General features: G+C 49.9%; 1 protein-coding gene across 2 annotated transcripts in view; it reads left to right on the top strand.

Moving 5' to 3' along the window:
• The first annotated feature begins 3632 nt into the window (after positions 1–3632).
• ETV6 (ETS variant transcription factor 6) overlaps positions 3633–15447 on the top strand; it is a 142119-nt gene continuing 130304 nt past the window's right edge. For both annotated transcript variants that reach the window (XM_075442204.1, XM_075442195.1), the window contains exon 1: positions 3633–3909. In XM_075442204.1, coding sequence (XP_075298319.1) covers positions 3877–3909 — 33 coding nt within the window. In that variant the 5' untranslated portion in view covers positions 3633–3876. The remainder of the gene's footprint in view (positions 3910–15447) is intronic.

The raw sequence follows: 15447 nt of genomic DNA, 5'->3' as shown, positions 1-15447 counted from the left end.
CTGGCTAGGGTGTCGATGAAAGGTGGCTCTGTGGGATCGTAAATCCTGCTTTTAACTAAAGGGTCCTCCCTGGAGATAAGCTAAGCAGTAGCCTCTAGGTGAGAGGGAAGGAAACTAACCTGGAGCCTGTTCAAGGTTTAATATGAGCTAATGCACTTCCTTTCCGCTCTGTGCAATCTCCACACGGAGCGGAGCTAAAGGGGACCTGACAGCTGGAGAAGCCTTCTCCTCACATTTCCAGAGCAACTGCCCTGCACCCACAGACCACCCTGCGCACCAGGAGATTTGGTAGCGTTTTCCGTCTCCTGCAAGAGCAGGAGCTAGGACCATACAGTCTGAGGTCTCAGGAGATGTAACTCATGAGAGGAACCGCAGGAAATCAGGTCAGAGAAAGAAGGGCAGAGCAAAGAGCTAACACAGTACAAAGAGTACGGCCCTCACAGAATCACAGAACCACAGAATGGTAGGGGTTGGAAGGGACCTCTGTGGGTCACCCAGTCCAACCCCCTGCCGAAGCAGGGTCACCCACAGCAGGCTGCACAGGATTGCATCCAGGCGGGTCTTAAATATCTCCAGAGAAGGAGACTCCACAGCCTCCCTGGGCAGCCTGGGCCAGTGTTCTGTCACCCTCAGAGGGAAGTTCTTCCTCATGTTCAGATGGAACTTCCTCTGCTTCAGTTTGTGCCCATTGCCCCTTGTCCTGTCGCTGGACACCACTGAAAAGAGTCTGGCCCCATCCTCCTGACCCCCACCCTTCAGATATTTGTAAGCATTTATTAGGTCCCCTCTCAGCCTTCTCCAGGCTGAACAAGCCCAGCTCCCTCAGCCTTTCCTTGTAGGAGAGATGCTCCAGTCCCCTCACCATCCTCGTAGCCCTCCGCTGGACTCTCTCCAGTAGCTCCTCATCTTTCCTGAACTGGGGGAGCCCAGAACTGGACACAGTACTCCAGATGGGGCCTCACCAGGGCAGTGTAGAGGGGAAGGAGAACCTCCCTCGTCCTGCTGGCCACACTCTTCTTGATGCACCCCAGGATCCCATTGGCCTTCTTGGCAGCCAGGGCACACTGCTGGCTCATGGTTAACCTGTCGTCCACCAGGACACCGAGGTCCCTCTCCACAGAGCTGCTCTCCAGCACGTCCACCCCAAGCCTGTACTGGTGCCTGGGGTTGTTCCTCCCCAGGTGCAGGACCCTGCACTTGCCCTTGTTGAACCTCATCAGGTTCCTCTGTGCCCAGCTCTCCAGCCTGTATCCAGTCACACTGTGCTAGCATCTGGTGAGCGTGGCTGAGGCATATTTGCTCCTGGAGGTACGGTCAGACCACAGGCTGGTGTGACGTGTGATTTGTCCAGCCATGCTTCCTTTCCCAGCTTCCTTACAGCAGCTTCAATGGGACTGACTTCTGGCTGGAAAGGTGCTGCGCTCACAGCTGTGGCCTTCTCTACACACTCGCCATTTCTCTCCCCGCCTTTTCTAGTTACCATCTGTCACACTCACATTTAGTGGAGTAGTGGAAAAAGCAAGAACAGAAGGAACCAGAAGAGAACAGCTCTAAACCAGGCTGTGATCTTGGACAGATACTTGCAACCATTCATGCTGGTTGAGAGGTCTGCCAAGGCGGATCAAGGCCTGTATTTGTAAAGGCTGCTAATCAAAGTGGGAGGAACAGCAGATATCAGTGACCCCAGAAAGAACAGATGTCAAAACTCCAGGCAGAAAAATGAGACTCGGGACACACAGCTTCACCACGAATTCTGTGGAGAAAAGAAACAGGTTGCAGTTGCACTGCAAGAGGGAACACGGAGGAGTAACAGGGCCAGATCTGATTCAGGGCGATGTTGGGTGACAAATTTTGTACAAGCTTCTGAAGCAACCTGGAATCAGACTAAACTGCGATGGGGGTTTTGGCTGCATTCACAAAGGATCAGGCAGCCGCTTGCCCCTAAATGTGGGCATCCGTGGGCTGAGGAGATGACGACCAATTGGGTGGGAATCAGAGAAGATCAACGACAACGATAAAGTGGCTGCAGGGACCGAGTAATGAAAGGAGATAAAAATAACGAATGGCAATGGCTAGGAAAAGAAGTGATACCTGGGTGCAAGGCACAAGCAGCCAGCGAGGAGAAGAATTCTTTAGGGGAGTACAATGCATGGTTGTAGCCAGGAGTAATTGGGTGAAACTGGGCAAACGGAAATAGACGCCAGGTACCTTCCTGACCATGGGACTTATTGGACCATGAAAGAGTCTTTTCCAAAAGAAAAAGGTGGAAGCCCCATCACCTGAGGCATTTAACAGGAAAGCCGACAGATCAATCAATCACGCGCTGTGAATCCTCTTTCCAGCAGGGGAGCGGAGCAGACGACCTAACTGGTCTTTTCCATCTCTAACTTCTACATTTAATCTACGCAACCACGAAAAACCCCAACTTGCCCTGAAATACAGAAGAATGACTCAAAAAAAGCCAGCGGGAATTGCGCAGGTGGAAAGGGAAAACGCCTTGGTGATGAGGCAGAGAGAGTAACGGGGGAGCGAGCGACACCCGTAAAAGCAACCGGGACGCAACAGCTCTGCTCCGGTCCGGCCGCGCTGCGGGAAGATGGGCGAATCCTTTATTATTGTCGGCCCTATATTAAAAAAGGGCCGCTGGTTGCTAGGCTGAGGGGGGACAGCACTGAACGAGGGAGGGAAGGTGCTCTCAGGGACCGGCCAAGACGAAGCTGTAAGGGAGCCGGTCCCGGTTGGCGAACGGTCGTCCACCAAGGGATGCCCACCGTGGGGGGGGCGAGGGGGATAGGGATGCCCACTGGTGGGATCCCGGGGGTCTCGAACCCGGGTCCCTCGGGTGAGGCTCTGCGGGATTCCCCCCCGTTCGCTACCGCCGGTAGCACCGAGCCGCTCGGTGGGAGCCCGTCCCGCACCCGGGCTCCGGAGGGGGTTCTGCCGCCCGGGGACGCGGTCGCGGTCCCGGTGGCTCTGCGGTCACGGGCGGTGGGGGTCGCACAGCCCAGCGCTGCGGCCTCTCCCCCCCCCGCACTGCCCGGACTTCCCGTGCCCCGCAGTAACCCGAGCCTCACTTCCTGGTCGGGGCTCTTAAAGGGGCAGCCCCGGCGGCGGAACAAAGGCCGCCGTGCCGCCCGCGGGCCGCTGCTCCCCCGCTGTCCTCCCGACCGCGCGGAGGCCGCTACCGGCGCGCAGCGTTCAAAGGGCCCGGGGGACACCCTCCCGCCCCCGAAGCCCGATGACACTCAATAGCAGGACGCGACCCCCGCTGCGCCCGCCCAGCCCCCCCCTCCGCGCCCCGGGCACCGCCGCCGCCCCGCCTTGGCCCCTCCCCGCCGGCGGCCGTTCATCCCGGCGGCGGCGGCGGCGGCCGCCCTCTCCTGGGCGGCGCGGCCCCTTTAAGGGGCGGGCGCGAGGTGCCGGGAACCCACGTCAGTTTCGGCCCCGAAACTCCGGATCAATGAGCGGCGGCGGGGCGGGGCGCAGCGCCCGGCCAGGCCCGGCCCGGCCCCCGCCGCCTTTCGGTTTCTCTCTTCCAGGAAGGAAAACACCGGCGGGGAGCGGCCCTTCCCCCCCCCGCCTCCCTCCCGCCGCCGCCCCTCCCGCTCTCCCGTGCCGCGCGCGCGCGCGCGCACCGCCTCACACACGGGCTCGCGCGGTCACACGCACAGGCGCGCGCGGGAGGGGGGGGGGTGGTGGGGGGGGGGGGCGGGAGCGATCGCGCGCCCTCAGAGGAGCCGGCGGCGCTGAGGAGGGGACTCGGGGCCGCGCCCGCCGCCGGGAGAGAGGAGCGGAAAGTGAGGAGAAGCCCGAGAACTTCCCGCCCGCCCCGCCGGGCTCCGCCGCCCACCCCCCCCACCCCCCCCCAGCTGAGCGATGTCTGAGGCTCCCGCTCCGTGTTGCGTCAAGGTAAAGCCCCGGCCGTCTGTCCGCCCCCGGCCCCTGTCAGCCCGGCGCCTGTGGAGGGCGGGGGGCGCTCGGTTTCTCCGGGGGGTCGTTTGGGTGATAATAACCGGGTTTTCCTCTCCCCCCCCCCCCCCAAAAGGCCCGTCGCGGCGGGGGGGGGGGGGGGGGGGTGTCAGGGTCCCCCGCGTTGCCGTCGCCGAGCTCCCGGGGCGGGGGGGACGGACGGGACACGACACGGGGACGCGGCTCCCGGTCGGTGGGAGCCCGCGTCGCGCCGGGCGCTGTAACGGGAGCCCCGGGGCCCGGGCCGGCCCCCCGCGGGGGTGGCTGCCCGCCGTCCCCCGCCGGCAACTTGGGAGAAAGTTTCCTGCCGTCAGGGAGATGCCGCCGCTTCCACCGGCAGCGGGTGGCGGGGCTTGCGTTTTATTTTTTGCCTTTAATTTTTTTAATTTTTTTTGGGGGGGGGTAATATCCACGTAATCATTTCGTTTTAGCGGCTGCGTTCGCTACCGGCGTCGCTTGCCCGCCGGCAGGTAGGGGAGCCGGGGCCCGGGGTTGGGGTTTCTCCGTGGCTCGGCCTGCCGGAGCAGGGGGGTTGCCCCGTGAAGTTTCCCGGCTGTATAAAGCCGAGACAATGGAAACGAAAACCGAGTTTCCTTTTTCGTCCCGACACTTCCCATCGAACAGAAATAGTGCTTCCCTCTCTCCTTCCCTCACCCCCCGGTTTTGTTTCAGTCAGGCGTTTTCTTCAGGAGCCGCCTCGCCTGCTTGCCAGCCAGGAATCTCCCTTCTGCTCGCAACGAGCTCTGCCCGAGCAAGAGTGCTTCAGCGGTTGTCTCTTCCCTGCCTGGGAGGAAAGGGGGACTTCCAGACGCTCTCTAAGGCGAAGAGCCTAGAATATATAAACGCTTATTTATTCAGCTTAAAAGCATGACGCCTTTTTTGTTTGCCTGTCCCCCGCGCGCGTGTGTGCGTGTTTGCGGTGGGAGTCCTTGCGTTCTGTGCGGCGCGGCCACGTTTTGAAAACTTCTGGCTGTATTTTCTCTTGCGGAGTTGAATGCGTTCAGGCCTGTGTCCCGTGAAGTCTCGTGGCTTAGAGAGTCTAGTCTGACTTTTCATAACACGGGCGGACAAATTGGATAATAGGGTATTGTATGCGTGGTACTGTATGGCAAAATGCTAATGCAGGCACAATGTGTACAATTAACTAAGCAGGTCCCTATATGTACTGAAACACGACTACTGGTTTTTTTCTAGTAAACCCTGTGGAAAGGTAGGATGTGTTCTCTGGACAGAAGAACGCAAATGAATGTCACGAAAAAGCAATTTCATATAAGTTGTGTTTCCTCGTTTTCAATGTGTCATTTCGAAAATTCAAGGCTTGCTTCGGGTCTTACAGAAGTGAGCAACAAAACTGCTGTTGATTTCGGGAACAGTGAAACTGGGCATTCCCAAACCTCACTAAGGCATGTTACAGAGTCATACTGTAAGGGATCAGCTACATAGCAGGGGAGATACAAGCAAACTTCTATTTGAGTCTTGAAATGATTAAATGCCAATTTTTCATTACATTTAGAGAGAGACCAGGAAACGGATTTTTTTTTTTTTTTTTGAAGTTACTTTCTGAATGTCATGGTCTGAACTTATTTTTAAAGTGTGATTTGTTTACATGCTGACCCTTGCAGTTATCTTTGTTGGAGGACAGAAATTACTGTTGTTGGCTTCTCTATTGGTGATAATTTTAATAGTTTCAAATACAGATAGTACATATTTTCAGACAGAAATGTGAATTTCGTGTGACAGCTTTTCTTCACCAGTCAAACCATTCTTGGTAACTTTCTCTTCAATTTTTCTAACTGCCATTGTTTTTTGGACGCTTGTTTCAACCAGGCAGGGTTAAAGGTGGTTGCAATTAGCAGCTGGATTTAAGAGGAGTTGTTTAAATGGTAGTGTGATAGTACAAGTGCGATCGATCATTTTTTCAGCGTGAGGTCAAGGCAGAGGAGCAAGCTCCGCACCGTACTCCAACTTTGCTGCTAAGCTGCTGTGTTGTTCTGAAAAGTAGCCAAGTATTGCGCTGCGAGGGTGTTGCAGAGTTTCATTAGGAGCCTGTGAACTGGAAGCGGTGGTGCTGGTGGGTGTGTATTTTTTTCTTTATTTTATTTTTTTTACTCGTCCGACACTGGGCAGGGATGCATGCAGTAAATGCCACCGCAACTGAGGTGATGAACCATGGAGAGCTTCAGCGGAGGGAGTGAAGGCTACGCTTTGTTTATGACCGAGCTGCTCAGTGCACAGTCTCCCTATCTCACGTTATTGGAGAAGGGCTCTAATAAGATTTAGGAAAACTTTGAGGAGGTGAAGTTTTGGTATATGTTTAACTACTGGTAATCAGTATAAACTTGCAGTAATATCTCGGTTCATGTCAAGTACTTATCAGTATGTATGTGTGATTGTATATTGATATGTGTTTGCTCTGCGGCAAGTATGTGTGCTTGCTTACATTAACTCTTTCTCTGAGAGAGGAGAAATGTAACACTGACATCCTGATCTTGCTGACACTTGGGTGTGCGCTTGCCTGGCCGATGGCAAACAGGTCCCGTAGCTCCAGCTGTGCTGTTGTGGCAAAGGAGTTAGGTGTGTGTGTAGGGAGTCTAAAGCTGCTCAGAGACATTATTGCTGGGGTTTAGAAAATAGGAGCTTGAGGGTCAGAGATGAGTGTGGAGGTTGGACCTTTAGCGTTTGCTACAGCTTAGGCCATCGGCGCACTTTCTGCGTGAACTGATAGGCTTTGGGCTTGTGGTAGACTCCAACCCGAGAGGGCCTGAGGGCTGGAGTCCGAGGTGGGTTGGGAAGTGACATTTGGTGTGGATGTCCTGTTCGGACACCTTTTTCATCCCAGCTGTTGGGATGTCTCCGTCGGTGGTAAACCTGTTCCTCTGATCCTGAGCCATAGTAGTTAGCTGATTGTGTTACTGTAAATACTGCCACAACGCTGGCACTCCTTACAGTACTGGCAAGTGATCCTTACAGCCTCACCTCTCCTCCCCAGATAGGAGAGCTGAGGCATGGGGCGACTGTGAACATCTTGGCGAAGGCACACACGGGAGCAAAAGCTCGAAGGGAGACAGGACTAGAAGTTTAGACACAGGTGATGATTTTTGTGACTAATTAAGGTCCATGTGGTGATGAGTTCTGTTTAAAACCTCACCTGGGGCTTTCTGATTATGAAGATCTCCCTGTTTTTTTCCTAAGATTATAATGCCTTGAGAATATCACCGTGGTGTCATACGGAGGCTCAAAATTCAGCAGGCGTATAGAAGGGTCCCAAAGGGCACAGTTTAGTTTGTTTGTTTTCCTTTTTATAAATCTGGCACTTTCAGTTGCTTAGTCTGATGTACCATACGACCATATAAACGATTGTGCTGGCACAAGTGTGGAGCTGCAGGGGAACTAAAACTGGGAATATGGGGTGTGTGGGGGGATCAGCTGCTTCAGCTCTCCCAGAGCAAGGCTTCTCCGAGCCAGGCTGGCTTGTGTGCGCCTGGCTGATGCTTGAGCTGAGAGTGCTTTCTGTGGGCAGCACTGAAGGCACGGAGCCTTCCTGCGAGTCAGGTTTCACAACTGACTCCATTGGAGGTTTTATGCAGCTGCACGCTGATGGATGCGAGCGCTTTCTGTTGCAGGGAGCTGTACGTAGTGGCACGGCAGGAGTCGGCACAGAACCCTGTAGCTTGAGGACTAGTCGCACTGGTGATCGTTTCGGATTCAAGGATGTACTTTGTAATCATTTAGAAAAAGGAAGACGAAAAAAAGACTGATTGTGTAAGCTGAAGAGCAAAGAATCAGCATAGGGTTTGAGCTTTGGATCTGAGCTGGCTTCCCCAGATTTACTTAATTTTTAAGTAGAGCTTTATGTGTCCTAATACTTCATTGATGCTGTTTTTGCAAAGAGCTCTCTCCCACCGAAGGCTTCCCTTGCTGAGGGACTGTTCAGCACCACGCAGCCAGAATCCTGTTACCCTTAACCAAGGCTGAGTATCTGTTAGTGCAGAGTATGTTCCTTAATGTTCATTAGCGAACTTCTGTACTAGGAGAAGGATCCTTCTTCTGTTAGTGTCAATGACAAAAATCTCATTAAGTTCAGTGGGTGTAGGATTGAATGGGAGAAGACCAGTGTTTAGAAGTACATACTGTTTAACACCTGATTAATCACTTAACTCCTTGGCACCAGCTAAATTTAATCCCTCTGAAGCAAAATTTTACTAACACTGCCCCAATAAAACACTGGTCATTACTATTCACTGTGTCATTACAGGTGAAGTCAGTTTCCTGGGAGGCAACCCATTAAAACAGCAGCCCCAATCTGAAATGTCCCAATTAAACAGAGAATACTTTGAAGATAATTTACATGCATATTGCACCCCTTGCATCTCAAAGTGCCTTTTGGAGGGAGGTGGCTAAGCAGCGCTCTGCTGATAGAAATGATGATAAGCAGGAGGTGAAGTCTTGTACAGTTACACAGAAGTCAGGTTTCTGCCTTTTAGAAAAGTTATCTGGGTCCTTGAGTGCTTGCCTTCTGAGGTCTTCTGATAAAAGCTTTCCTAATAACCTGCTTGCTATCAGAAAGGAGAGCTAAGGCAAGCTGTGTTTTTGGCCAATGGTGTGGTTCTGACTTACAATCCAAAAATTGCTAATTTTTTTTTTTTTTTTTGCGTGTGTGTGTTTGGAGTGCCTTCAGATGAACAACCCCAGAGTGACAGCAATTCAAAAACAAGTGCTTCTGAACATGTTTCCTTTGACCTTTGCTTTCCCTATCTGTGAAACAGGCATAAGATACTAACGAACTTGCCTCTGCAGGGCAGTAGCGAGGCTTAATATTTGTAATGCAGCACGGAAACAAACTGTGTTTATTACAGAAATCGGTGACAGAGTGATCTGATTTGTTCCTGGCTATTTAGTTCACGCGGTGTTTGGGGACGAGGGGTTGGCTGTTGTTTGCCTGTTGGCCTTCTTGGTGGGGGCCACCTACCTCTGCTGAGCGGTTGGAGAGAGCGAGGTGTTACTGTTTCACCGTGTCCCCGCGGCCGCATCAGCCACGCGCGGGCAGGCTGGTGTTTCTGTGCCCACAGCCCACGCAGAACTTGGCCGTGGGAGAGGCAGGCACGTGGTGCAGGCGTAGCTGTTGTGCCGCAATCCTGCTCCTGGCCCAGGGCAGGACGGCACCCAGATGTGGCTGCCAGAGCAGTCCCCGCCGTCTTCCCATCCCTACTGTCCTTCCCAGGGCTTCCTGAAGCTGAGTGTCAAGTAGGCTCGGTTGTCCCAGGTGTTATGTTTTTCCTGGGGGTAGGAGGGCATCCCCCTCTGTTAGATCAGATACACCTTCATCAGCTGACCGGGGAGGACCCGCTTGCAAAGGCAGGGGCTGGCGATCAGCTGCTAGCACTGTCACAACACTTAATTTTCAGGTCGCAATGCGTCCCTGTGCCTCCGGAGGGAAGGAGGCCACCCAGGGCAGCCCATGGGGTGGGATGTTCCTGTAAGCAATAGTGGAGAAGCCAAACAGCCCAGGTACGTGCTCAGGTTCAGCCCAAGCAAAGAGACCAGACAGGTCACCAAAACTTCTGTGCCTGTAGCAGCAGGGTTGTGGCAATTGATTCCTGCTGTCGTGCGTTATTTTTTTAGGTCTGCAACCCAAGCCGAATTTAGACCGTACTGGTTCTGGTGTTGCTGAGTTGTCTTCAGGCAGTGTTTTGTTGGAGCACGGAGCACAGCTACTCTATCTACTTTTTTAGTAACATATAGAACTCAAGCCTAGATGATAGTGATTTTTTTTTTTTTTTCCCTCCCAAAAATGCCACTGCTGGCAGGAAAATAAATGCAGAAAATGCCATCTGAAGTTGAACTTGTTTACGGAATGTCTGGCGCAGCGGTAAATAAAGGATTTTGAAAGGAATTAAGCCTTTCACTGATAGATGGTATTGCTTCCCTTCTGTAGTGCTACTGAACTCCAAAGTGAACCGAGTACAGCAGTTAAGGAAAGCTTTAAACGATTCTTCACCTGAATGATTTTCCAAAGGTTATTCTTTGTTAAGCCACATGCAGTTGCTTTGCTTCGGTGTTGTTCCTGTACAGTTTGCAGCTACTGTCCTGGTTAAGACAGTCTAGAGAGAAAATGTGTATGAAAGAGACAGATTCTCGCTGTGGTGTTTATGTTGGTGTTCTATGGAATGTTTGCACACGGAAATAAATAACATTGTAAATCATTTTAAAGATGTGTGTAATGCCAAGAGTAGCACTGGGTGTGACTACCAGAGTTGAATGTTAGTACAACTCCACAGAAATACTTTGAATGTGACAACTAGGCTTCACATTTTAAACTATTAACAGCTGGCTAATATTAAATCCAGAGTTTGGATGTTTAATTTTAAAATAAAATTAAATGTGGTTATAAATGGGAACAATGAGTGATTTCTTGGTGTGTTTTTTTAGTTGTTTTTGTTTTGCTTGGTTTTTGTTTGGTTGTTTTTTCCCCGCTTTTGTTCTAGGTTTTGTGGTTTGTTTTTTTTTTTTGTGTGTGTGCTTCCCCCCCCCCCCCCCCCCCCCCCCCCCCCCAGCTACCTCAGGTAGGGTCTAATCAAGCTTGGAAATGATTTCTTTTGAAAACCTGGAGGAAACTAACTGGCATCCAGTAAGGAGTATCCTTAAAACTGATGGAATGCAGCGGAGAGTGTGGGTCTTTATATAGTTTGAATTTCAACAGAACATGGCTGAAGTGATTTTTCCGTTATGTCTTCAGTGGGATCCTCCAAAACAGCTATTAACAGAAACTATGAATGTTTTCTAAATGGTATGGGATTCTGTGGAAGTCCAGGAGCTTGGAGTTCTACCAGATAAATGAAATGTTTAATAAAAGTGCCAGAGATAGTAGTACTAGAATTTAGAGAGAGACAGATTTATCCAGTTATTAGGGCCATAACAAGGCATTCAGTATCTGTAAACTGCGTTTTAATTTTTTCTCCTTTTGTTGCTAAAAAGGCATTCACATAAAAGTAGTTTCTGTCATTGATGGAGCAATGTGAACCTATGCTGATATGTTGGAGGTCAAATGGAGCAAACCCAACATTTCAGCAATGTTGGGGAGCTCCTTTCCACCTTCTAGGAACTAGTCTGAGGTCTGTGCTTGGATTCCCCCCCATGACAGAAGTAATCCTTTTTTCTTCTGGTGGAGATTGCTGTTTTACCGTGTTCACTCTTGAATGGCAAGTTCTCATCTTCCTGCCTGCCCTGTGCTTTAAAACATGGGCAAAGCCAAGCCTTCTCAGACCTGTCCCAGGAGTTGAGGTTAGAGGTGGTACTGGAGGCTGTGGGCTGAGGGTGTTGGTCCCAGTTCTCACTGGAGGCTACCGGAGAAAGCATTCCGTGGCAGATGGGTCCTCCGTGCCATATCGGCAAGAAGCCACTTGGATATTTCTCGCAGGCACCGCTGCATGTGACCGGCTGCAGCCTGAAGCCTGCAGAGAGATGGGGGTAGCGGTGATGGGCCGTCATCAGCTGTGCCACTGCCTTTCTGCTGTGGTGGCTCTGGTCCTGGCAGCCTCACCCCAGCTCCAGAGGACCAGTTCCCTGCGGTTCAGAGCACCAGTGTGCTGGGTCTGGCAGCCTGGTGTAGGCACATGTAGGTGCCAGGTGCCTGATTGGGACTGTGTTGGGACAGTGCTGGGACAGACCCACCATTGCCCTGGAGGTGAGGAAACGGAGGGCTGAACTGTTTTCAGAGAGGGGTGAGGATACACTCATTCCTGCAAAGTCCCAGGGTGCCAGGAAGGGCACCAGGTTGCAGGAAGAGGAGTGCTGATGGGTGTAAAAGGTATTTCTCGGTTGGCAGCCTGAGCGGTTGTGTTGCCGTCAAATGGCTTGAGCAAATGGGTTCTCTGGAAGAGGACTCGGGCAAGACTGTGGGAGCGGCTTCCAGGGGAAGAAGGTTATGGGCTGTAAAATACTTCATGGCATGTGGCCTGAGATGTGTATCGTGCGTTGCACGGTAAACACTGGGCTCAGACACACTGGAGATAGTGTCTTAGCAAGCTACCTCACACCAGCTGAGTCATCAGAGCCAGCCGTGACTGACTGCGCTGCCCTTTGTTACCTCCCAACTGGGACAAATTACAACTTCTTTTAAACCTCACAGTAAGAAGAGAGTGAATTAATAGCATGTGCACAGCCAGTTAGCATAGCCAGCTGAACCATGTTGACGGGCAGTGGCTGAGTTTTGCAGGCTTGGGGAAGTGAGCAGAAATTGCAGTATTTGTTTTCCTCTTGATAGTTGTGAGCGAGGTGCTCTCATGACTCTTCTGCTTAACAGAAATAGTGAGGTCTCCTTGAGCTGTTCAGTCCTGTTTGCTGTGACAGACCTCTCAGAACTGGTCCGGCAGCTGGGGTTATGTTTTAGGAAATTGGTGGGTGAGTAAAAGAGAAAACTGAGCTTAGTTTTTAAGTTGGGGTCAAATAGGCAAATAAAACTGTAGTGGGAAAGGAGCAGGGAGTAAGATAGAAATTATCTGAATATTGCAGATTGAATCTGTGCTGTGTATTGGTTTTGGTTACTGCGTGTTTTTTCTGACTCCTAAAAAGGTTTGTGTTGGCACTGAAAAAGATACAGAAATGAGCAGTGAAGTTGCATGGGGAAACTTCCATAGGAAGAGAGGCTACATCGCCGAGGACTCTTCAGCTTGGAAAGGAGACTGCTGAGGGAGGTATGATAGAGATCTATAAAATCCCCAAGTAGTGTAGTATGGGGAGCAATTATTTCTGATAGTACAAATCTAGAGCAGGCAATGAAATTACCAGCCAGCAAGGCTAAAACAAGTACTTCTTCCATCTGCGTTTAATTATGGAACTCACTGCTGCAGGATGATGTGGAGGCTAAAAGTACTTTTAAAAAAATATTTTAAAATGGATTTTAAAAAGAAGGCAGAGCAGTACAGGGAAGATATTTAGCCTAACAGCCTGTATGGGGGGGGGGGGGGGGGGGGGAATCCCTGTAATTACACGGGGGAAGAATTGCTCTTTCTGCGGAGACTTCTTGTCTTTTGGGGAGAAGATCCTGGGCAAGATAGACTTGCTCTGATGGTGATAGCCATTTACATGCTCCGGTGTAAAATTTTGCATCTTGGAAGGTTGATCTCAAGTGCTGATTAGTCTCCTCTGAATGGTTTCCTAAGTCTTAGTCTCACTCCCAGCAGTTCTGATTTCAGGAGCCCTAGTTAACTGTAGTGGGAAGAGAGCTAAGGAAGAATTTGTATCTGTGACACTGAGAGATTTGTGAAGTCCGGATTGCTAGAACTAGCAAGAGGTTGGCTTTGTTGCTTTAAGTACCCAGATTGAAATGAAGGAGGGGAAAACCTTCAGGGAATACGTGGAGGAGGAATTACAGATCAGTGTTTAAAAAGGGGAAGTTTTCTGGTTATGGGGAAGAGACATTGTTTGCTTCTAGGAGCCAAATGTGGGTTGAACTATGCTTTTCAAAAGGTCTCCTAGTTCCCATTATCACCCATGTGAAATGTGTTTCTGAAGCATTAGCTCTTTTTCACATACGTGACAAATGGTGTCCCAACTGGAGCTTGCAGCCACGGGCATGAGAGTTGCTGCTTTCCCTGCCTGGCTTGAATGTTCTGAGCAGTCGCTGAACTGTCTCACTCGTTAAGAAATGCTGTCACTTGTACAGACCTTGCATCATGCTTTGATTGTGACTTTTTTTTTTTTAAACTGCAGACAGAAGAATGGGCATACAAAATCAACTCCAGTGTTGTTTTGCATGTGTAGTTTTTAGTTATTTTTCCTAAAGAGAGTAATTCACAATGTTGGGTAGCCATTAAAACATATTGATATGCAGCTAAATATGGCCTTTAGCCTAAATTTAATTCTTCTTTCTTCTAATCTATATAATGTGCACAAGTATCTATTTAGGTAATTGGATAGCCTTATACAGATTTAGTTAGGTTTTTGTTTTGGAAGATAACAAATTGCTGGATGATTGATTTTTTTTTTTTTTTTTTAAATTTTACATGCTGTTTACAGTAGAGTGCACTTGGCTTTGCAGTGAAGTGTAACTACAAGTGCAGTCTTCTCCATCAAAACCCTGAACAGTAAAAGTAGTTCTTAAAAAAAAAATAAAAAAATTTGATAATTGTACATGAAAAGGAAGTATCTGGTGCATTTTGAGGTAATATTACTTAATAAATTACAAGCTTTTTTATTAAGCCAATGAAATATCTTTTTTTTAATTGTACTGATTGGTTCTTGTCATGCTGATCCAGTATTAGTAGATTTTGCTCCCTCGCCTCTCATTTTTATCTGTTGGCTGGAGGAAGAAAACAAGCTTCCTGTTTCTGTAGCTCCAAAGCATTTTCCAACTTTGGGTAAACCAGTCATTGTAATGAACTAATTGACTAAATTGAAAGAAGAAAATATTCTCTCTGTTGCCAAAAGCTGGCTTGGCTCTTTGGCGGGCTCAGGCTTTAGGTGTATAATAGTGGGTCCCACACCTTCGAGTGGTAGGATTTTCTTCTATGCTTTGGCACAAAGTTTTGTACTTGGGATTTATCTTTAAAATTATTTTCTGCTATTATGGTTATGATTGTGTCTCAATACACTCTAATTTCATATTTCCTAGGTTTTTTTTTAAAGTGAGGAAAACCACCTTGAAATTTTAGAAGTGGCTTAGAAAAATTATACAGGTATAGACACAATGCCTTGGCGGATCTTGAATACAGTGCTAGTCAGAACCTCTTCCTGTCCTGTGCGCGTTGTCCTCTGTACTGAGTTTTCATTTAATGCTTTAGTGGCGAGACCCGTCTTTAGCCACGGAGGCTGAAGCAATGGAAAATCAGCTGGTGTCAGGGGTATTTCTCCAGTTTAGTGTGGCGGTTTGGATTTGCAGACAAGAGGGAAAGCCACTGTAGATGCAGAACAAGCCTCTTGGTTCCAAATGAAACCAAAACTCTATTAGTTCTCCTGGAAAGGAAAGGTTCTTTAAAAACAGGTTTTAACTTGCGTCCTGTAGTAGAGGTGTCTGTCTGCTTTGTAAGATACTGAGAAGTCGCCATTAGCTTAATGTTTTAATACATTTGTTGTCAGAGCCAGTTCCCTGTGAGGTAGAGAACTAGCGTTGTCCTGCTTCACAGGAGGGAAGTGAATTGCCTTTGTGTAGTCTCTTGGTACCTCTAGCTGCCGCAAAATGATGCTGTGCTCTCCCCAGCACTGCCTGCCTGGGACTCCCCTCACTGTTCCCTTGGCAGGTGACCCTGTGCTTAGGCTGGCCTGTCCTAGCACCCATGCTTGCCGTTCCTGCTTGCTGGGCTGAGAACCTCACGGTCCTACTGCGTGTTTGTAGGAGGTAAAGAGTATGTCACCATCACTTCAGCTAGTCCAGTTACTGGGTGGCTTAAATACTGCTGAAAGAGACGGCTTCTTTCCTTCAGTCTAGACTCGAGTTTCCTAATTCCCTGTCCCTTTTCCATCAGTGGTCCATGGAGCACT

This window comes from Opisthocomus hoazin, chromosome 1 (genome assembly GCF_030867145.1).
Source record: "Opisthocomus hoazin isolate bOpiHoa1 chromosome 1, bOpiHoa1.hap1, whole genome shotgun sequence".
Lineage (NCBI taxonomy): Eukaryota > Metazoa > Chordata > Aves > Opisthocomiformes > Opisthocomidae > Opisthocomus > Opisthocomus hoazin.
This window is presented reverse-complemented; position numbering and strand designations above follow the sequence as displayed.